At 39.3% G+C, this 21,446-nt stretch overlaps 1 protein-coding gene and 1 long non-coding RNA gene across 9 annotated transcripts in view; one reads left to right on the top strand and one right to left on the bottom strand.

Moving 5' to 3' along the window:
- Positions 1 to 12,805, top strand: part of VSIG4 (V-set and immunoglobulin domain containing 4) — a 29,776-nt gene extending 16,971 nt beyond the window's left edge. For 2 of the 3 annotated variants that reach the window (XM_049644667.1, XM_049644664.1), the window contains 5 exons: positions 4,094 to 4,156; positions 4,684 to 4,761; positions 9,222 to 9,326; positions 11,715 to 11,736; positions 12,075 to 12,805. In XM_049644667.1, coding sequence (XP_049500624.1) covers positions 4,094 to 4,156; positions 4,684 to 4,761; positions 9,222 to 9,326; positions 11,715 to 11,736; positions 12,075 to 12,312 — 506 coding nt within the window. In that variant the 3' untranslated portion in view covers positions 12,313 to 12,805. The remainder of the gene's footprint in view (positions 1 to 4,093; positions 4,157 to 4,683; positions 4,762 to 9,221; positions 9,327 to 11,714; positions 11,737 to 12,074) is intronic. The other variant, XM_049644666.1, reaches the window with a different exon arrangement.
- The window catches only part of LOC125932196 (uncharacterized), an 89,198-nt gene extending 69,847 nt beyond the window's left edge, over positions 1 to 19,351 (bottom strand). For 3 of the 6 annotated variants that reach the window (XR_007460550.1, XR_007460551.1, XR_007460547.1), the window contains exons 1-3: positions 19,221 to 19,349; positions 16,305 to 16,363; positions 15,743 to 16,125 (exon numbers count right to left, since the gene is read on the bottom strand). This is a non-coding gene — a long non-coding RNA (uncharacterized LOC125932196). Of the gene's footprint in view, positions 1 to 15,742; positions 16,126 to 16,304; positions 16,364 to 19,220 lie in introns of all 6 variants that reach the window. The other 3 variants (XR_007460549.1, XR_007460552.1, XR_007460548.1) reach the window with 3 other exon arrangements.
- Positions 19,352 to 21,446: the final 2,095 nt, after the last annotated feature.

The following is a 21,446-nucleotide window of genomic DNA, read 5'->3' as shown; positions in this document are numbered from 1 at the left end:
TCAAAGTATTTTCTTATTTCCTGATAAATTTCTTTTGACCCACTGGTTAATTGGGAATGTGTCATTTAATTTCCACATATTTGTGAATTTCTCTAATTTTCTTCTGTTAATTATTTCTAATTTCATTTCATTGTGGTTGGAGAAAATATTTTGCATTGTTTTAGTTGTTTCAAATTTACTGAGCCTGAATTTGTGGCCTAACATATGGTCTGTTCTGGATAATGTTCCATATGCACTTCAGAAGCGCATATATTCTGCTGTTGTGTGGAGTGCTCTGTATATGTCAGTTAGAGCCATTTAGTTAACAGTCTTGTTCAAGAAATTTTGTTCAAGTCTTAAATTTTCTTCTGATCTTTCATCTAGTTTTTCTATCCATAATTGAAACTACAGTATTGAAGCCTCAAACTATTATTGTTTAATTGTTTATTTCTCTCGAAAATTCTGTCAGGTTTTGCTTCGTGTATTTTGGGGCTGTTTTATTAGAAGTAGTTATGTTTATAATTGTAATGTTTTCTTGATGGATTGACTCTTAAAATTATTAAATGTCTTTCTTTATCTCTAATAACAGTTTTTGTCTTTAAGTCTATTTTCTTGAATACTTGTATAGCTACCCCAGCTGTATTTTAGTTACTGTTTGCATGGTATATCTTTTTCCATACTTTCAAAACATTTATGTGTATGAATCCTACATATACATACAATGCAGTTAGATTGTTTTCTTTTTTAATGTAAGTTGTCTTTTTAAATTTTGTTGTGGTTTGAGTACAGTTGACAAACCATGTTACATTAGTTTCAGATGTACAACATAGTGATGCAACATCTCTATATGTTATGCTATGCTAACAAGTGTAGCTACTACTTGTCACCATACAATGCTATTACAATATCATTGACTATATTCCCTATGTTGTGCCTTTTATTCCCATGACTTATTCACTCCATAATTGGAAGCCTGTATCTCTTACTCCCCTTCATGCATTTTCCCTTTCCCCTAACCCCCATTCCCTCTGGTAAGCATCAGTTTGTTTTCTGTATGTATAGGTATGATTATGCTTTTTGTTTATTTGTTTATGTGTCTTGTTTTTTTAGATTCCACATAATTCCACACTACCAATCTCTGCCTTTAAATGTGATAATTTAATCTATTCATAATTAATATAATTGTTTACAAAACAATGTGTCTGCCCTTTTGTTATTTGTTTTATATATATCCTGTTTTTATTTCATTTTTCAATTTCCCCTCCTTTATGCTATTACTGTAAAAGATTACATCTTTATACATTATAATCACATTAACATTATTGCTTTATGTAGTTGTCTTTTAAATCAGAAAAAAATGAGTTACAAATAAAAATTCATTTATACTTTCTTTATATTTACTTATGTAGTTATATTTTTGATGTTTTATTTCTTCATGTTGATCCAAGTTACTATCTAGTGTCCTTTTATTTCCAATTGAAGACTACCCATAGGATTCTTCATACGACAAATCTGCTGGTGACAAACTCTCCCAGTTATTGTTAATCTTGGAATACTTTAATTTCTTCTTTGTTGTTAAATTGCAGTTTTGCTAAATATATAATTCTTGATTGAAATTCATTTTTTTAGTACTTTGAATATTATCTCACTGTCTTATGGCTTCCATTGTTTCTACTGAGAAATCAGCCATAAATCTTTTTTTTCACATGAATGCACGTTATTTTTTTAAATTTATTTCTTTAAATTCAAATTAGTTGACATACAGTGTAGTACTGGTTTCAGGAGTAGAACCCTGTGATTCATCACTTACACATAACACCCAGTGATCACCACAACTAGTGCCCTCCTTAATACCCATCACACATTTAGCCCATCTTCCCACCCACCGCCCCTCCATCAATCCTTAGTTTGTTCTCTGTATTTAAGAGTTTCTTATGGTTTGCCTCCCTCGCTGCTTTTATCTTATGTTTCCCTCCCTTCCTCTATGGTCATTTCTTTCATTTCTTAAACTTTATGAATGAGTGAAAATTGAGAATCTCATATATGATAACGTGCCTCTCTCTTGTTTCATTGGCTTTGGCTTTTGATTATGTGTCTAATTGTAGATGTTTTTGTTTTTTCAAATTTTTTTTTCCTACTGGGGTTCATTGAGCTTCTTATATTTGAAGAATAATGCTTTTCATCAAATTGAGATTTTTAAAGTTATTTAAAAATAATATTCCATCTGTAATTTTCCATCCTCTCTTTTTAGGACTTTCATTATGTGTACATTGGTACACTTGATGGTGTCCCACATGTCTCTGAGGGACTGCTCACTTTTCCTCATTCATTCTATTTTCTGTTTTTGTGGCTAATTTCAATTGTCATCTTTTCAAGTTTAATGATTTTTTTGCCACGTTAATTAGCTCTAGTAAAATTTTCTCCCAATGATGTTTTCTTTTGGTTATTGTACATTTCAACTGAAGCATTTGTAGATGGCTCCTGTTTTATAATTTATGTCTCTTTTGATATTGTCTATTTGGTTTGAATCAGTTTCATTCTTTTAGGTCTTCAGACATGAAATTTTTAATTTTTGAACAGATTTAAAATAATTTATTTAAAATCTTGGTTTAGTAAGTCTAATACCTGTACTATGTCAGAAACAGTTTCTATTAATTGAGTTTTTACCTGTTTATGAGCTGTACTTTCTAATTTTTTTGAATATCTCATATTTTTGTTGAAAACTGTTTTTTAAACAGTTTTTTTTATATTTTTATATTTTAAACAATATAATGTAGCAATTCTGGAAGCCTGATTCTCTCTCTCTTTCTCCAGGGCTTATTGTTGGCATTGCTTGTTGTCTTAGATACTGTTTATTTGTTTAGTTACTTTACTGAACTAATTCAGTACAGTCTTGTATTCTTTATCATGGATGGCCAACAAAGTCTCTGCTAGTTTAGCTTGATAGTTAGCAAATGATTAGATAGAGAATTCCTTAAATACCTAAGACAAACAAATGTCCCACTCTTTTCTAAAGAGCTCTGTTGGCTGTAGAAATATGTCCTTAACACTAACCCAGGAAGCTTATAACTGCCATAACCTTCACTCCCTGCTTATGCAGAGCCCCAAGGCTAGCCAGAGGTAAGGACTTATGACCTTCTCATGTCTTTCCTGAACATGAACACAGCACTATGCTTGGCAAATGCATTCCTTCTAGATTCTTAGGAATGTGTCAAAGATTTCCATAGCCCCTGTTGACATTTAATTCTTCAGTTTTTCCTTTTAAACTTTTTGGTCAGCCTCTTGTTTCCCTCAACTGTTATCCATTGCTTCAAGCAGATGTATGACACATATATCCTTTTCCCAAGGGAGAATTTTAGCACGGAGTAATCAATATAGACAAGCGTTTTGAGTCAGAGAACCGACACACATGTCAAATAATGACAGTTGTTGGAAACTAAACTGTTCTGCTAACTCAAGGCTACTAATGGCCTGGGAGGAGTAATGGATTTAGAAAAAGTTAAAATGCCACAAAATTGCTGTTATTAACAACATTTAGCTGTTTTTATCCTAAAAATGCTCCCTGGATTGATGCAAAACCTCTAGCTATTTTTTTTTTATTTTGGAAAAAAGTTGATTTTTGTTTGTTTGTTTGTAGAAAAAGTTGATTTTTAAAAACTTTGCCAGTTATTTTATTGCTTTTGTACAGAAGTAAATACCCAGAAGTCATAACTCTACCATTTCCACTGACATCACCCATAGCCACCTTCTTTGTAATACTTCCTAAATCTCTCTCAAGAAAATTAATAGCTAAATTTCATAAGTTATTAAAAGCAAAATATGTCTTTTTAATCCATGTTGAAAGATGCTCAGGACTATAGCTACACATTTATTAGAGGCCTATGAATCCTGGCTTAATCTTGCCTTAGAAAGATGTGAAGGATGACCAGGTAACACCCAACTTTTCAGCATCATAAGAAAAGTGTTGAGACAGGTCCAGGTATGGAGCTGACTGACCCTTACTTACTTTCTCCTACTTAGCTTTCTTTATTACTTACTTAATAATTTCTCCAGACCATTCAACTGTTCACTCAAGGGTACCAGGGCCCTTGACTGGGCTCCCTTTTCCTTGCAGACTCTTCCAAGTCACTCAAGACTAATACTGAGACAACTACAACCATGCAATCTCCCTTGAAAGGTGAGTTTTACTATGGTTCTGTGGGTGCAATAGAGGTCTGAAATGATGTCATGGAAACAAAAGAAGGTTCAATGCCATTATATTTGTAATAAGAGGTTACTGGGTTCCTCAGAGAAAACATAGCAATAACAGAATGGAAATAAAAGAAAGGGAGAAATGATTAAAATGTTGTGAAGAAGTAGAATAATGAATATGTATATTCTTCTTTGTGAGAACATCTGAGGCAAAAGTAAGAAAAGAGAGTACTCATGTTGGAAAAGAGAAAACTCTGACTTATGTTTTGCTCCTAATCTGACTTTCTGTGGAACTTTGGATATGTTGCCCACCCTCCATGGGCCTCTTCCCACCACCAACAGTAAGAAACTAAGATACATCATCCCATAGTACCAGTGGTCAATTCCTTTCCAGGAATTCTGGAAAGCTCAGAATAAATTCCCAGTGAAGGTACCCAAACTTTTCAGCCACCCTTTGCCTCATAGTTTTTGGATGGAAGAGAGGCCTCTGATCCTAATACCTTGTTCTTATAGCAACATCTACAGTGACCTCATTTTGGAAGTGGACCACTGAAGTGGATGGCTACTCTGGGGACACCAGTGCTGAAACAGGTAAGGAAAAGGACAGGACTTCTATCTTTCCTTCTAGGCTCTGAACTTTGCAACTGAAACTTTTCACAATACACACTATTCTGTGGCATTCAACTCTTCAAATGAATGCTGCACAATTGTCAAAGGCCCTGGAGATGAGCTTAATGGGTGGGATGGGGAGGGACAGATGCAGATTCAGTAATGAGTCAGAGTGTGGTTAAGCGGTAGTTGTGTTTTTAGCTGGTTTACTGTTATCATAGTAATACACCTCCCAAACACTCTAAGCAAGAATAGGAATTGGACTATGACCTCAGCCAGCTCTCTTAGGGATGTAGGTATTGGATCATATAAGGATAATGTGAGGGCCTCGTTACTTGAGCTCTTAACCAGGGCTCACCAAGAAGCTTGCAGCTGATTTCTGAGTTCTCGAGAGTTTCAAAGATCCCTAAGTCATGGTATCAAAGATCCAAACCCTGAAGAGAAGCTTGTTTTCCCTGGAACTTAGCTTTTTTGCACTGGTATGCCTACATTGATTGTTAAAATAATGAAATATAGGGGCGCCTGGGTGGCTCAGTCAGTTAAGCGTCCGACTTCACCTCAGATCATGATCTCATGGTCCGTGGTTTCATGCCCCACATCCGGCTTTGTGCTGACAACTCAGAGCCTGGAGCTTGCTTCAGAATCTGTGTATCTGTATCTCTCTGTCCTTCCCCTGCTTTCTCTTTCTCTCTCTCTCAAAAATAAAACAGTGATTTTTTTTCAAAAAATAACGAAATGCGTTCATACTACTTGATAATTAACTACTTCCCTTAATAATCAAGATCCCCATTATCAGCAGAGCTGCCCTCACTTATCCCTTAGAACTCTCCAGATCACACATTGTCCTGCAACAAAAGTGTGTAGTAGAGACCCCAAGTTTATAGTAAACATCTATTTCGATTAGCTGATGCTAAATAGTGATGACTGTCACTATTGGTCTCATTCTCTGATTGTATACCGTTAATGGTGGACTTCTTAATGCCCATGTACTTCTCCCCTTTTGGCTGCACAACATTTTATCTTTAGGCATAGCCCAAAGCTGTTTTGTGGGCTACTTTTGAATTGCCACCTTTGGTTTGAAGGTTTCCATATTGCATGGCTTTTGCAGGGCAACATCCAATAAGACAAGGGAAATGAGAAGATAATTTTTGGAGAGTTATTTTGATAAAATGAGAAGATAACCCCAAGGGAATGGAAATTTTCAGATATTGGGTGTGTGCATTGCATCCTCTATCAAGTTTTGTTCTTGTTGTTGTTTTGTTTGTTTTTGTTTTTGTTTTTACTACTTGATTCCCTCCAAGGGAGATTCTTCCTTAAATCTCTAATGGTTTATAGCTTGGGTTCTCTTATTCCATCCTAAAGCATCAGAATACACATTCTTCTCAAGTGCACATGGAACATTCTCCAAAGTAGATCACATACTAGGTCACAAACCAGGCCTCAACAAGGACAAAAAGACTGAGATCATACCATGCATATTTTCTGACCACAGCACTATGAAACTTGAAGTTAGCCACAAGAAAAAATTGGAAAGACTGCAAATACATGGAGATTAAACAACATGCTACTATAGAATGAATAGGTTAAGAAAGAAATCAAGGAAGAAATTTTTTAAATACATGGAAACAAATGAAAATGAAAACACAATGGTCTAAAACTTTTGGGATGCAGCAAAGGTGATGATAAGAGGGAAGTATATAGAAATACAGGCCTACCTCAAGAAGCAAGAAAAATATCAAACAACCTAACCTTACACCTAAAGGAGCTAGAAAAATAACAACAATGAAGCCTAAAACCAGAAGGAGTAGGGAAATAATAAAAGTTAGAGCAGAAATAGATGATATAGAAACTAAAACAACCAAACAAAAACAGTAGAACAGATGAATGAAACCAGGAGCTGGTTCCTTGAAAGAATCAATAAAATTGATAAACCCCTAGCCATACTTATTAAAAAGAAGAAAGAAAGGACCCAAATAAATAAAATCACAAATGAAAGAGGAGAGATAACAACCAACACCACAAAAATAAAATTATAGGAGAATATTATGAAAAATTGCATGTTAACAAATTGGACAATCTGGAAGAAATGGAGAATCAAAAAATCAAAGAAATACAGCTTGGATTCTCTCAGCTTCAATCACAGTTCTGGGGACCACAAATACTAGTTGTTTTTATTTTTTTTTAATTCAAGTATAATTAACACACAGTGTTATATTAGTTTCAAGTATACAATGTAATGATTCAACAATTCTATACACTGCTGAGCACTCATCACAATAAGTGTACTCCTAATCCCCTTCACTTATTTTACCCATCCCTCCACCCACCTCCCCTATCACAATCACCAGTTTGTTCTCTATATTTGAGTGTTTTTTGTTGTTTCTTATTCTATTTGTTTCATTTCTTACTTAAATTCCACGTATGAGTAAAGTTATGTGTTATTTGTCTGTCTCTGACTTACTTATTTCACTTAGCATTATATCTTCTAGATCTATTTTATTCAAATGACAAGATAGTACTTTTTATAGGTGAGTAATATTCCAGAGAGAGAGCACAAGTGGGGGAAGGACAGAGAGAGAGGGTGAGAAATAATCCCAAGCAGACTCCATGCTGTCAGCACAGAGCATAATACGTGCTTCATCATATGAACCATGAGCTCATGACCTGAGCTGAAATCAAGAGTCAGATGCTTAACCAACTCAGCCATCCAATGCCTGATATTCCAGATTTATAAGACAAAGTATTTTAGGGTCTGGCAAAAATAAAGCCAGTTGTAGCAACAAATCCTAAGGATAATTGAGTTTCTTTCTCTACCCCTCTCTATCCACTGATCTCACCCCTTAGATTCAGAATATTGTAGCTATAAGTGCATTAGACATTATACAATCTTTTCACTAAACTTACGGGGAAACTAATACATACTCAATAATTTGACTAAAGTCACTAAAATTTATTTTTTTAAGATGGCTATAAAAATAAGTGCCTCAAACTTAGTGCCTTAAAATAACACAAATCTATTATCACACACTTCTGGAGATCAGAGGTTTGACACTTTGAGCTAAGATCAAGGTATCAGCAGGGCTGTGTTTTTTCTGGAGGCTTTGGGGAAAAATTAGTTTCTTTTTTTTTTCTAGCTTCTAGAAGCTGCTCATATTCCTTGGATCTTGGTCTCCTTCCACCATTTTCAAAACTAGCAATGCAGCATCCTCAAGTCTCTCCCTAATTCTGACCTCTTTTGTTTTCCTCAACTTTTTAAAAATTTATTTATTTATTTTGAGAGAGAGAGAGAGAGAACATGAGCAGAGTAGAGGCAGAGAGAGGGGAAAGGAAGAGAATCCCAGGTTGTCTCTGCAGTATCAGCGCAGAGCCTGATGTGGGGCTTGAACTCACTAACTGTAAGATCACGACTTGAGCTAAAATCAAGAGCTGGTTGCATAGCTGACTGAGCCACCCAGGTGCCCCACCCCTCTTTAACTTTTAAAAGACTGATTACATTGAGCCCACCAAGGTAATTCAAAATAATCTCCCCATCTCATGGTCAGCTAATTAGCAACTTTAAATATATCTGCAACTTTAATTCTTCCTTACAATTTAAACTAAAATTCTCACATGTTCTGGGGATTTGGATGTGGACATTTTTGGAGAACTATTATTCTGCCTACCACAGTCATACAGCAAGGAAATAACAGATCCAAGACTAAAAGCCCAGTCCAGTGGTTTCCTTCAGCTTATAGGCATAATTGGGATAGTTAACTCAGGAGACTCTAGAAATACGTTTTGAGGAAAAAGAAATCTGAATACTTGCCCAGAAAGTGTGAAGAAAATAATTCTTTTGGCTAGACATAATTGACCAGAGTATCAATTAGGTAGCATTTTGTGAAGTGGGGAAGTCAAGGTACTATTTTCCTTTAAGAGAAGGTGAAAATATCTTGTCTTGGCCCCCTGGAAAGCCTGGATGACTAGTTCAAATGCCCAAGCCAATCAGCCATCAGTTAGTGGGCTTGGAAGATTGTATTTATACATGGAGTCTCTTGCCTCTCTCAACTCTTTCTCATAGGTTTCAGGTCTTGTTTGTCTCTCTGGATAGAAAATAAAGCCAGGAGAAAATTAAAAATGGAAAAGAAAATGTTATCGCGGGCTCCCTGGTTGGCTAGTTGGTTAACTGGCCGACTCTTGATTTCAGCTCAGGTCGTGATCTCACGGTTTGTGCTTTTCAGCCCCACATCAGGCTCTGTGCTCACAGTGCAGAGCCTCCTTCAGATCCTCTGTTTCCCTCTCTCTTTCCCTCACCCACTACTGCTCTCTCTCTCTCAAAAATAAATGAATGTTTAAAAAAATAAAAAATTTAAAAAAAGTTATGGGCTGGTTGGGCTGTTCCTTGGAGTTTCTGTTTTTAAACTCATTTTCAACCATATACCTCTTGGCCTTGTTTTGCCTCCTAGGAAAGGGCCTACCTACCTTTTCCATCATTCTCATCATTTCCCTGTGCTGTATGATGGTCTCCATCCTGGCTTATGTCATGCTCTGCTGGAAGACATCCCAACAAGGTCAGTTATGAGTATAACTGAGTGGCTTTTGCTCATTAATTCATTCTGACAGTATAGTTAAGCATAAATTCTGTACCAGCCACTGTGATAGGCACTTCAAAGAGTTCCCAGCTTAGAGTGGGAGTGAGAAAAGAAGTGTATGGAGATAGATATGCAAGCCAACAATGACAAGATGATGTATGGAAGTTAATTCAGAAATCTTTGTTAACTAGCTTAATGAAAGCCATCACTGTAATGGTTTGTCTCATGAGGATGCAAGAGAAATGGGAGTCACAATCCTTGGCTTCAAGTTTATTACAATTTATTTAGAAGATTCAAAGTAGGGGCGCCTGGGTGGCGCAGTCGGTTAAGCGTCCGACTTCAGCCAGGTCACGATCTCGCGGTCCGTGAGTTCGAGCCCCGCGTCGGGCTCTGGGCTGATGGCCCGGAGCCTGGAGCCTGTTTCCGATTCTGTGTCTCCCTCTCTCTCTGCCCCTCCCCCGTTCATGCTCTGTCTCTCTCTGTCCCAAAAATAAATAAAAAAAAAATGTTGAAAAAAAAAATTTAAAAAAAAAAAAGAAGATTCAAAGTAGAAATATGAAGTTTATCAATAATCATACATAACAAAAAAGGCTATAGACTCAAAGCCTGGAGAATATAATCAATGATAAGGTTTCCAGAAGAAAGGAGAGTCAGTTAAGGCTGAAGAGATTAGCAAGAACTTTTAGGAGGAGGTGGGACTTAGACCAGGCCTTGGAGGATGAAAAAAAAAAATTAGAAGGCAGTGTTCCAGGAAGAAGGAATTACATGAGGAAAGGTGCAAAAGCTCAAAAGATGACGGTGAGTGGGGCCATCAATGTAGAAAATTCAGAGGAGAAATTCAAGAGAAAAGGAAATTTTATTATTGATAACAAAGTATCTTAAATAACAGGCTAAGGAATTTGGAAATTTTTTTTCTCTAGGCCTTGCAAAGGAACTAAAAGTCAGCAATTAAAAAAAAAATAAATTGATGACATCATGGAGGTGCAGTTGTCAGGGCCATTTAATAACTGTGAGCCAACAGAGGAGTTAAAAGAGAATTTGGATGTTGATTTCTAAGTAAAATCTAAATACACCTCAAAGCCTGCTGCACTGGCCATTTTGCCTAACATTAGTGTGTCTTTTCCTCCATAGAAGCTTCTATTCCCAAGTAGCCTAGTTTCCACCATGAGTCTCTGAAGGTCTTGGCTAGTCAGGGTGGCTATGACTCATGAGGCTGAACTTGGAAGTAGAGATAACTCAAGTAGCCACAAATCCCAGTGAAAACAACATTCATCATAGCCTCAATGAGATTAGGTGTAAACTGTAACCATATTAGATTGTTTCCCACACAAAAACCTTATAGGGCTGTTCATAGCCCAGGGAATAGAAGTCAAAATTTGAATTCCATTAAAGGCCCTCTCTGATGTGGCTTTAGCCTATTTTCTTGACCCCCATCACTCCTTAATTTCATTTCCAATCACTGGGCTCAAATAGGCAAATATGCCACATATACCTAATGCCTCTATGCTTTTCCCCTTTTGGATTGCCTTCTCATGATTGCCTTCCCAGAATTTCTATTTTTATCTCTCTATAATGGAGATAGCCTTAGGCCATTAATTCAATTTAACATGTGACTACTATGTGCCAAAGTGTGGGTATATAAAAAATGAAATAGATAACACCTGTGGTATGGGAGCTATCAGGCCAGTGGGGCTGGTAAGACATGGAAACACAGGGCTGTATCACAAAGCAGAGGGCCTGTGGCATGCTCTGTTTTCTTTCTTGTGTTTGAATGCATGCATCCCCAGTTGCATTCTTGAAAGTTTATAAACTCCTAGAGGGAAGTACCAAGAAACATCCATGTTTGTATCAGGTTATAGAGCCTTTAAGCCTGCAAGGACTGCAGATAGTTCTCCTCCACAGACACTAGGGGGAAATGGTGACCTACTTCAGGATTTTTTCTGAGTGCAGAGTGGAGATGAGTGCATTTGGAAATGGCTTAGGCCATGGTCCCTGAGAGGCTAATTTAACCCCTTCTGCCTGGGCCCTGGCCTGGTCAAGTTTTCACAAAAACTCCCTGGGGATCTTTGGCAAGATTTCTGGGTTGAGAGTGCGTCCAGCTCCAGTGTTCCTTCCTCTACCACACCAAGCAACTGTTCCAGCCCGATGTCCTGAACCAGAGTATACCAAAGAGGATAGTAACAACGTGTACTTTTCCTTTCTCTGAGAAATCTGTATCCCTGTGTTTCAGTTTATCTTCCCAATACCTCCCAATAGAGATCTCTCTTTTTGTCTCTCCTTCCCTCATTCTTTGGTAACCAGTGTCCACGTTTGGCCCTTGTCCACTCCCCATGGAGACTTCTGACTTGATTTCTTCTTCTTTTCTAGAACATGTCTGTGAAGTGGCCAGGTAAGATTACCTCTGCTTTTCCATCTTCTGACCCCTTCCCTGCCCTCATTCTGTTTGTCACTGGCATGGAAGAAAGAGAGGTTGGCATAAACCCAATTCTAAGCCCTGAGGCCTTCAGGGTCAGGGAATAGCTTTCTTCCCCCTCTGAAGCACCTCCAGAGGATCTTTCTTGACCCACTGATGACATGGAATAATCCAGGCCCACTAGCCTCCTGTTCCCAGAAACCCTTAGTAACAAGAGCCTAAGGGTCAGTTGGCAAGAATTGGGGCAGAAGTGTGGGAAACTAGAGTCCCAGCTTCAAGCCCCTCTTTATGTGTGGTGGGATCTTGGGCCACAGGGCACATTCCAGGGAGGACAGCAATTCTGGTGAAACCTGGAGAGTGGCTATTTTCACAAGTGACTGCTCCAGTGAAGAGTCATCTTCCCAGACTCCGGGCATTGACTACTCTGACGATCCCTGCTTGGGCCAGGAGCACCAGATCATCGCCCAGATCAATGGTGACTATTCTCACCTGCTGCACACAGTTCCTCCAGATTATGAGCTTTTGACTACCAAAGACAAAAGCACCTGGTAGGCCATGGTCTGCTGACATAATTGCCTATTCAGCCCCTGAATTCTGCACAGCCATCTTCCCTGCTACTTCCATTCCTGGATAGCCCAACGGGTCTTTCATCACTGAAGTTCTAAGAGTGACTGGCTTTGCCCAAGAAGTTATACGCACTTCAAGCAAGCCTGCTGCTGGGTCATGTCTTAGACCCTTCTATTATCCCTTCTGCTTCTTCTCTTCAAACACCAGAGGGAAGTTCCGATAGCACTGAGATGTGGTCATCATGCTTCCAGACACCACACAGCTTTGGTCTCTTGCCACCAGAAGACCAGAGGGAAATGCAGCTTTGCCTGCTCAGGGGACCAGTTGTGTCCAGGATCACTTCCCTTTCTTCAGGGTCAGATACCTTTTTGTGTAACAAGCTAGGGTTAAGTTTTGCTCCTGAGCTGTGAGTCTAGTGCTCTGGTATTCTTTTGGTGCTCAATAAAAATCAAATCATGATAGCAACCTTGGTTATATTGGTCTTCTCTCAAGTACCCATCAAGTGATTAAAATGAGACTGGTTGAGATGTTTGGGGACTTGGAATTATGAATAGTACCTTTTCTTTTTTTGTCTTTCTCTTTCCCACACATACCATCTTTACTTTACTTCAGATGTGGGCCCATCTGGGACACAATGAATATTTGGCAAATTCGTATTCAACTGTCTTCCATTCCCTTCCCTGTTATCCTGCCAACTCCATTTGGATGACTCTCTTAAGTCAATTGGAAACCTGAAAATGAGGGACCCCCTCTTCTGTTTCAGGGGACTGTGGAAGTAGAGATGAAAGGCTCCATTTATTTCCAAAGTATGAATACACCACCCTCAAAGATTTCTACCTCCTGGAATCCTGAAATCTTTGCAGTAGTTGTCTTCACCATAAGTCATCTCTATACTCTGGCCTTCTTACAATGTGGGGGTCCAAGCAAAGAAATATTTTTCCTCAAGCACAAATGAAAACTAGGAGTGTGTGTGTGTGTGTGTGTGTGTGTGTGCGCACGCGCTCGCGCATGCATACATGCATGCATGTGTTTGACAATTTGCATGTGTGAACGCATGCATACACCTTTATTTCAATCTCCTCTATGAAGACCTGTTCTAGGTTGACTCAACACTTCTTCCTTTTCCTCATGTAATTCATGTCAAATAAACTTCTTTGCTCTTCATGGAAGCTGTTTTTGACACGTTGGGTTCTAATGCAGCCCAAGGTCAGCTCAGGTTTCACCAGGAGATTCTCTCCTTTGGGATGATTACAGAAGTCAAAATAGTACACAGAAGTGAACAAGAATTATTCCTTTGCTTCACCACCATCAACCTGCCAAGTCCATGGTCAAAACCTCAGCATTTTCTTCATCCTCATATGCCAGCTTCACATAGCTGATGAAAGGAGCAACTTATTCTTCCCCATCATGCTTACAAGCCTCTGAAACAGGGACCCACCCAGTGGAAACCTCAGCTTCCTTCATGAAACAGCTGTTTCCAGACCCTCAGGCTCAGAAAAAAAAGCCATTATTCTCTTCCTACTACCCTTAGAGAAATAAATTATTGGAGTTAGGAAGACAATCCTAATTGCATGCCAAAGATCCTCAGTTGTGCCTGGGTGGCTCAGTCAGTTGAGCACCCAACTCTTGATTTCAGCTCAGGTCATGGTCCCAGAATTGTGGGATTGAGCCCCAAGCCAGTTTCCTTGCTGAACATGGAACCTGTTTGAGTCTCTCTCTCTCTCTCTCTCTTTACCTCTTCCCCTCTCCCCCACTTGTGAATGTTATTTCTCTCTCTAAAATAAAAATAAATGTAATGGGGTGCCTGGGTGGCTCAGTCAGTTGAGTGTCCAACTTTGGCTCAGCACGAAATTACAGTTTTGTGGGCTTGAACCCCATGTCAGGCTTTGTGCTGACAGCACGGAGTCTGCTTCAGATTTTGTCTCCCTCTCTCTCTGCTCCTCCCCAGCTTGCTCTCACTCTCTATCAAAAATAAACATTGAAAAAAGTTAAAAAAAAATAAAAACACAAGCAAAAGTAAATTAATAAAAGGATTCCCAAACCCAGGAACACTCCCCTGCTACTCCCATAGAAGCTATGAATTCCCAAGGACATCTCAAAGTCTCTTATCTTAGAAATCTTGGAGATTATTAATTTTAATTCTCCCATATTACATATGAGGAAATACATCCTAGAGAGGGACATGACAGTATAAAATGACATACATCAAGTCAGTGATAGAGCAGAGACAAGAAAACAGGCCTGTGAACTGTTAGGATCATATATTCATTGCAGTAGGAATCATCTTTGCCCCAAAACTAATATTTTTTTTTCCATACAAGTCAGTAAGAGAGTCATGGGTACAAGGTTATCTCAAAACTGTAGGATAGGCTAAACAAGCATGGGATGATAACAGAATTTGTCTTAGGCAAATAGCCATTCAGGGAAAGCTGGAAGAGGAAAAAAAAAAAAGCAGATCTCCAAAAGAGAGACAGAAGATATGGAGTCCCTCTAGGGCATTTTCCCAGATTCTGACCAAGAGATGGCCCTGGGGGGGGGGGGGATCCACAATTAGATAGGAATAAAAAGTGCTTCATTCTGTAAATCTTTCTATTTGAGATTTCCAATGCAACATTAGAAAATTAAAGACACTGAAAATTCTGCAATAAAACACCTGTATAACTTTGAGTTACCAAATAATTTCAAAACATATTTGTCCTCTGAGCATATGTTTTTGCTCTTCCATTCTAGTCCTTGACCCTATTTCTCAGGAGGAAAATCCTTCAATGTTGATTATTACCTCAAATACCCTATAGCATTATGGTGACCACAGTTTAATTTTTTTCACAAATTTCTGAATAGCATCTTGACCCAAATCCAAGGATAATAGTCTAGTAGAAAGTCAATCAGTAAAGATGTATTATTTTCTGTAACCAGAGCTACTGGGTGCAGGGATAGAAAGGGGAGACAGCAATTCAAGAAAACAGTATTTTCCTCACAATTTCATGGGGGGAGTTAAAAATATCCACTGGAAAAGTTTATTAATAATTCAAGAGGTGCCATTGGACAATAGAAGTGGGTACATACAAGGGCTAAGGCAAGGTGTGTTCTTCAAATGAAGAAGAAAAAAAGTGTAGGTTGACTTTCAAAAGTCCTTGGAGAGACTGAAATTTTTCTGAGCCAGAAGTATGAGAAATAATTAAGCAGAAAAAAATAGATAAAGTATTACCAGAAGGAGAAAAGACATGAAGAAGAAAAGAAAGATAAGGTCAAAGTGTGTCTAGAAGCCAAGGCTGAGTGTCAGGAAAGTGGGTTTCTAAGCCCTATCATGAAGCTTGTGTGAGAAGTCTGGTGTCCTTTCTAGGAGACTCTGTAAGAGGAATGTGAAGAAAAAAATACAAATCAAAGAGCACTTCCATCTCTGGATTCCATATACCTTTTTAAGACCATTATGTCCTGCTTGGGATCTGACAATGTGTATAGAAACATTCCAGATCTGTGGCTTCAAGAGTTGCCTCATTTTTCCCCTGGCACCCTCAGATACAATGCTTCAGTTCCCTCAAGTCACTGAAAATAACCTGTGAAAGTTTAGTTTGTGTTTGGAGAGTGATCTTGTATTCAGCTGACAATTTATTTGTTGTATCCCAACTGCTCTGGCTTGGAGCTGTTAGGCATATGCCGCACTTGGGGTATTTGACAAACTGACACTCTACCACATGGAGTGTCCAACTCAGCTTGTCAAATACACGGAGTGTGGCACTGCAGGAGCCAGGCCAGGAGCTTCAGTGAGGAGGCAAGATCTTCCTGGGAGATATGGCCCTGGAGGGAATGAAAGAAAAAGGAGTCACACCCTGAGCCCCAGAGAAACTTCAAAGGCTAAGGACTAGCAGAAACATCAGAATAAGGAAGTGAGCAAAAACAGGCATAAGTCTCCCAACCAGAAGATGGATCCTTAAGGAAAGCCCAGCTGAGACTGCAGATGAGGCCCCAGTGCTCACCCAGAGGTCCTCGGGCTATAGCTTTAGCATTCCTTGGAGTTCCAAGCTTCAGTTGGCTCCTATATGCATAAGGGAGAGAATTTGGTCATTGCCCTGCTTCTCTGACCTCAGGAAAAGACTAGGCCCCAGATTAGTATCCACGAGCCCCCCCACCCACTTTCCAATGTCCCACAGTCTTGTGGTTATGAACATAGACTTTGAGGTTAAACATGAGCTTAAATTTTAACTGTCATTAAGTAGCTGGGAAACCTCAGATAAATTATCTCATCTCTCTGAGCTACAGTTTTCCACATCCACAAAATGGGTTTGAGTACCTACATAATAAGTTATTGTGAGAATGGCATGAGTTAATGTATGCAAAGCCTTTAGTTCAGTATTTGATATTCAAAAAATGGTGGTTGTGCTATTGAGAAGGAAAGCAAGGGCCAGTGACAGTTGAATTAACAGGATCAGGACAGATGAAACAGGACTGTTGTATGGCTTTAGCCTTGCCTAACATGGGCACCCTTGTCCCATCAAGACTCAAGAATGGAAGCTATAAAAGAAACATCATCTAGTCTTACCCACTCATATTATAAATGAGGAAATGAAGGTTAATATTGAAGAAGAAAGTAGCTGCAGGTTATACAAGTTGTTCATAGTTTAGGGTTAGGCCTTATATCACCTCATTGTGCCTTTCAGCTTTCCTCATTGTTTCTTTTAGCTCTCTGCTCTGTATTTATCTCTTTCTCTCCAGGAAAAGGGAGACACGTCCACAATGATGGCAAAAGACAAGCAGTAGATGTGGCAGTGAGGCATTGGGATCTTTCAATCCACAACCATTAGGGAACTAAGGAAGCTGCTAGGAACATGGTCATGTCTGGAATTTACAGAGTAATTCCCTTGGCAACACCCAGATCTTGTTGATAAAAAAAAATCCAGGTTGTCTGTGTCAAATGCTTCACCTTTCCAGCTGTGGCAGTTGATCTGTGAGAAAGTAGCTGGCTCATATTAAATACTGGTATGACAAGTGGCAAACATTACACGATTGTCAGGAATAGAAAAGTACCCCATGAGGCCAGAAGGCCTTATTTGAGCTAAGACAAGGCAGAGGGACTTGTCTTTTAGGAACAACAATATTTTTTTAATATTATCTCCTTCAGTTTAATAGATGTTGATGAGGGGATGACATGCTTCTCCAATTTGAAATATAGGAGTGACTTTAAATACAAGTCTATAAACAATTTTCTCCATCCCCTCATTTCCCATACCACTCAATTCATCCCAAGCCACCCAGAGCAGCAAAAGCAACAATCTTGGTCACCATATACAGTATAGTGGGAAAAATCAGACAAATTTGGATTCTAATGCTGCATTGAGTACCAACTAGCCAATCATGGCATTGGGAAAATCTTTCTTTGAGCTTCAGTTGTCTTCTTTGGAAATGGGAATAAGAAGATTTACCTGGCAGAATTGTTAGGAAAGTTTTCTCAGCTTTTCAGAGCTTCCCATATAGGAGCTAATAGGCACTGTGGCTCAGTCCCTGCAGTTGTGGGTGGAGGCCAGCCAAGAAAGTTGATTAATAGAGCTTGCATTCAAGGTGGCAAGACAGAACTGGACTCATGTCCAGAAAGCTCTATCATTACCCTCATTGGCTACCGGCTTCTGTGAGAAGACCTGGATAAACTGGAGGTGCCTGTAGCCTCGTGAAACCTCTTTCTGATTTCATGAGAGAGAGAGAGAGAGAGAGAGAGAGAGAGAAAGAGATAGAAATATGAAATGGCTAAATATTCCTTCTTAGTATACTCGAAATTGAAGAGCCTTATAGACCATATCACCTCAATATTAATGGAAGGAGTCAGTGGCTGAGCTGAAACCAGATAGGTTTTATTCCCACTCTTGATGTTCTAGTGCATGCCTCTCCAAATGAGTGTATATAAGAAAAACAGGTTCGGGGCGCCTGGGTAGCTCAGTCGGTTAAGCGGCCGACTTCGGCTCAGGTCATGATCTCGCGGTCCGTGAGTTCGAGCCCTGCGTCAGGCTCTGTGCTGACAGCTCAGAGCCTGGAGCCTGTTTCAGATTCTGTGTCTCCCTCTCTCTGACCCTCCCCCGTTCATGCTCTGTCTCTCTCTGTCTCAAAAATAAATAAACGTTAAAAAAAAAAGTTAAAAATAAATAAATAAATAAATAAATAAATGAAAAACAGGTTCAATTGAAAAAGGCTTGCCAAACCCATGGGAAGAAAATGTGAATATTGACATAGAGGTATTAAGGAACTCTGAAAGTTTTTCTCTTAGTGTGTCATACTACACAAAATAAAATCATTTGCCCCTAATCTACCCTAGCAGGACTAACACAACAAGCAGCAGGATGTATCCTGCTTCTGAACCAGTTGGACCTCCTCATACTGGAAGCAGTCTGGATTTTTTTAGGCATGGTTCAATCCCATTCAGCCCCACCCAGATATATTTATTCAGCATCTCTCTTATGTCTTTCTCAACAGAGGGTCGACAACCATAAAAATAAGGGATATAAAAACTAAATAAGCCTCTAGACACTATTCGTCTAATATTTCCCTTCCTTTTCTTTGCATAAGAGGCCAAAAATGTGTTCTCGAAAGGTGAGAGGACTTATCAAAGATACATAGTGCATAAATGGCAAATTCAAGACGGCTATTCAAATGTCCTGACCCATGATTCCAAAGAACACTCCATTTCCAAGTGGCTAGCTCCTAACAATGTTTTTGAGGAAGAAATGTTATCTTTCCTTCTCACCATTAGAATTTTCAAGATAGAAAACCAATGGGAACCTTCTCACCCACCCTTCACTCAGAATCCCTGAGGAGAGTCCAAAGAGAATAGGGTAGGTAGGTTCAAGCCACCCTTGGACCTCCCCCAGCTTGGGAATCCAAGCAGAGAGGGAAAATGGATATTATACCTGTTACTGGAGCGGTGCCTTGGTCTTGGAGGAGGCAAAGGTTCCCTGGTGATGAGCCAAACTGCAGTGGCCAGAGGTAACTGGGCTTTTTGCCTGGGGCAGGAACGTCGTGTGTTTTGAAGGGTCCTTGATGTCTTCAAGAGGAAACATAAATGAGGAAGTTAAGGCTGAGGTTAACCAACGGAAATCTGGGTGAAAAATGACAAAACAGTGCTATTGTGAAAGGGCCCATTACTGCAGCAACAGTTCCCACTGCCATGCACCCCCCAGCCCATTTGTAGTTGACCTCCTACAGACAATGGTTCTCCAAGCTGCAGAGAGTTGAAGCAGAAAGCCTCTGGCTGCCTTAGGCTCTACCTATGGGTCAGAGTTTTCCCTAGAGTTAATGAGGAATGGGTTAATGAGTTAATGAGGAATGTCAGAGCTGAGACATTATCAAATGAAAATCTACATTGTCAAAATTGAGAAACAGATCTGAGGGATGAAAGAAAATGATATCAAAAAGCAAATTAGTGGTATATGTGGAATTTAAATCCACTTCTATCAACTTCAAAGCATTTGTTCTCTCACTCTGTCAGAATGTCTTCAGGTCCTGAAACACCCTTTTTACTTCCCCTGGCACAGCTTCTCACCTGGTACAGCTACATAATTTGCAGGGCCTAGTGTAAAATGAAAATGGGGGGGGGGCTCCTGTAAAAAAAAAAAAAGAAGATTTCAAAATGGTGACAGCAGAATAGTAAGCCAGAACACCTGGGTGGCTCAGTCAATTAAGCATCTGACTTAGGCTCAGGTCATGATCTCGTGGTTAGTGAGTTCGAGCCCAGCATCGGGCTCCTCACTGAAAGGGCAGCTTGGAATTCTCTCTCTTTCTGCCCCTTCCCATTCTCTCTCTCCCAAAACAAACAAACTTTTCCAAAAATAATGAAGAAGAAGAAGAAGAAGAAGAAGAAGAAGAATATTAAGCCAAGTGTGAGGTATTTCTAAGTGTGGGGACCTGGGAAACTTTACAGGTCACATGCCTATAAAGCTGGCCCTGCTGGCACAGCTCTGACCACAGATCACATTTTGGCATGAAGGGCCTTACAGAAGGAAGGGAAGAAAGAAATTCACTTCTATTAATAATAAAATTATGTGCTTTGCATGCATTATCTTATTTAATCATCAACTCTTTGGTATGGTATGTATTATCATTATCCTTATTTATATGTGAGGAAAGTGAGGCACGTAAAAGTAAAGTGACTTACCTAAAGTGAACAAAAAACTAAGAAATAATGGAGAAGATATAATTTCCACTCAGGTCTTTCTGGCTCCAAAAGTTAGGCTTTTTCTACTCTCACACACTGGCTACAAGGAGAGAAAAAAGTAGTTGACCTTGAGAAGAAAAATATGGTGCCAGATCCTTAAGTTCAATTGTGACTTTCAGGCTTCATGAAGGATGTGAAAAGTGTGAGAAGAAATTGAGTGACCTCTTGGTGCCACATGTTTGCAATCTTTGGGCAGTCCCCATTCATAGTTTGGAAGACACTGGATTCCCATTATGCAGTATTCTACATCATGAATCCTGATGGTATTGAAGAAGAGAGAGGCAATTTTTTTTCAATTCTTTTAGGGTATGCTTGTGATTGCCTTCAATGATTGCAGTGCTCAAGTCCCAGTCCTTAGTCTACATAGCAGAAGTAGTACCCTGGACCATGCTCAAGCTCTGTTGAATAATCTATCCAAGCTACATCCAGTCTTATAAATTCAAGTTCAAGAGAAAAGACCATATGCTTGGAGCCAGGGCTCTTGTGCCCCAGTCCTAGATTTGTCAGCTGTGTTTCCCCCCCTAGCTTGGGTTTTCCATTTAAACAACAAAAGCTGGATTAGATGATCTTAGTGGCTCAATACTCAAATACTCCCTGGTTTCTTTATAAGCTTCTCTATCCCTACCCCTCCCTCACTATGTACTTGTGGTTGCAAGGCTTAGAGGCTGTAGGCACAGCTTGGGATAGAGATTCAATTGCAGTTACACTATTATGCAGAAACTCCTTTCTACCGGAAAAATTTATTGACTAGTCCTTGAGACCAATTTCCCCAGATATGGCTTCTAGAAAGATTCAGTTCCTTTTTTATTTTTGATTTCTGACTAAAGTTTGGGGTGGAGTCAAGGTTGTCCTGTGGTCACTTTCCCAGGGAGGGACTCCTTCATTTCTATTCACTCCACAGAGATTAAGTTCAGCTGCCCAC

Source organism: Panthera uncia, chromosome X (assembly GCF_023721935.1).
Source record: "Panthera uncia isolate 11264 chromosome X, Puncia_PCG_1.0, whole genome shotgun sequence".
Classification (NCBI taxonomy): Eukaryota; Metazoa; Chordata; class Mammalia; order Carnivora; family Felidae; genus Panthera; species Panthera uncia.
Note: the sequence above shows the minus strand (reverse complement) of the source record. Positions and strands in the feature narration are given on the sequence as shown.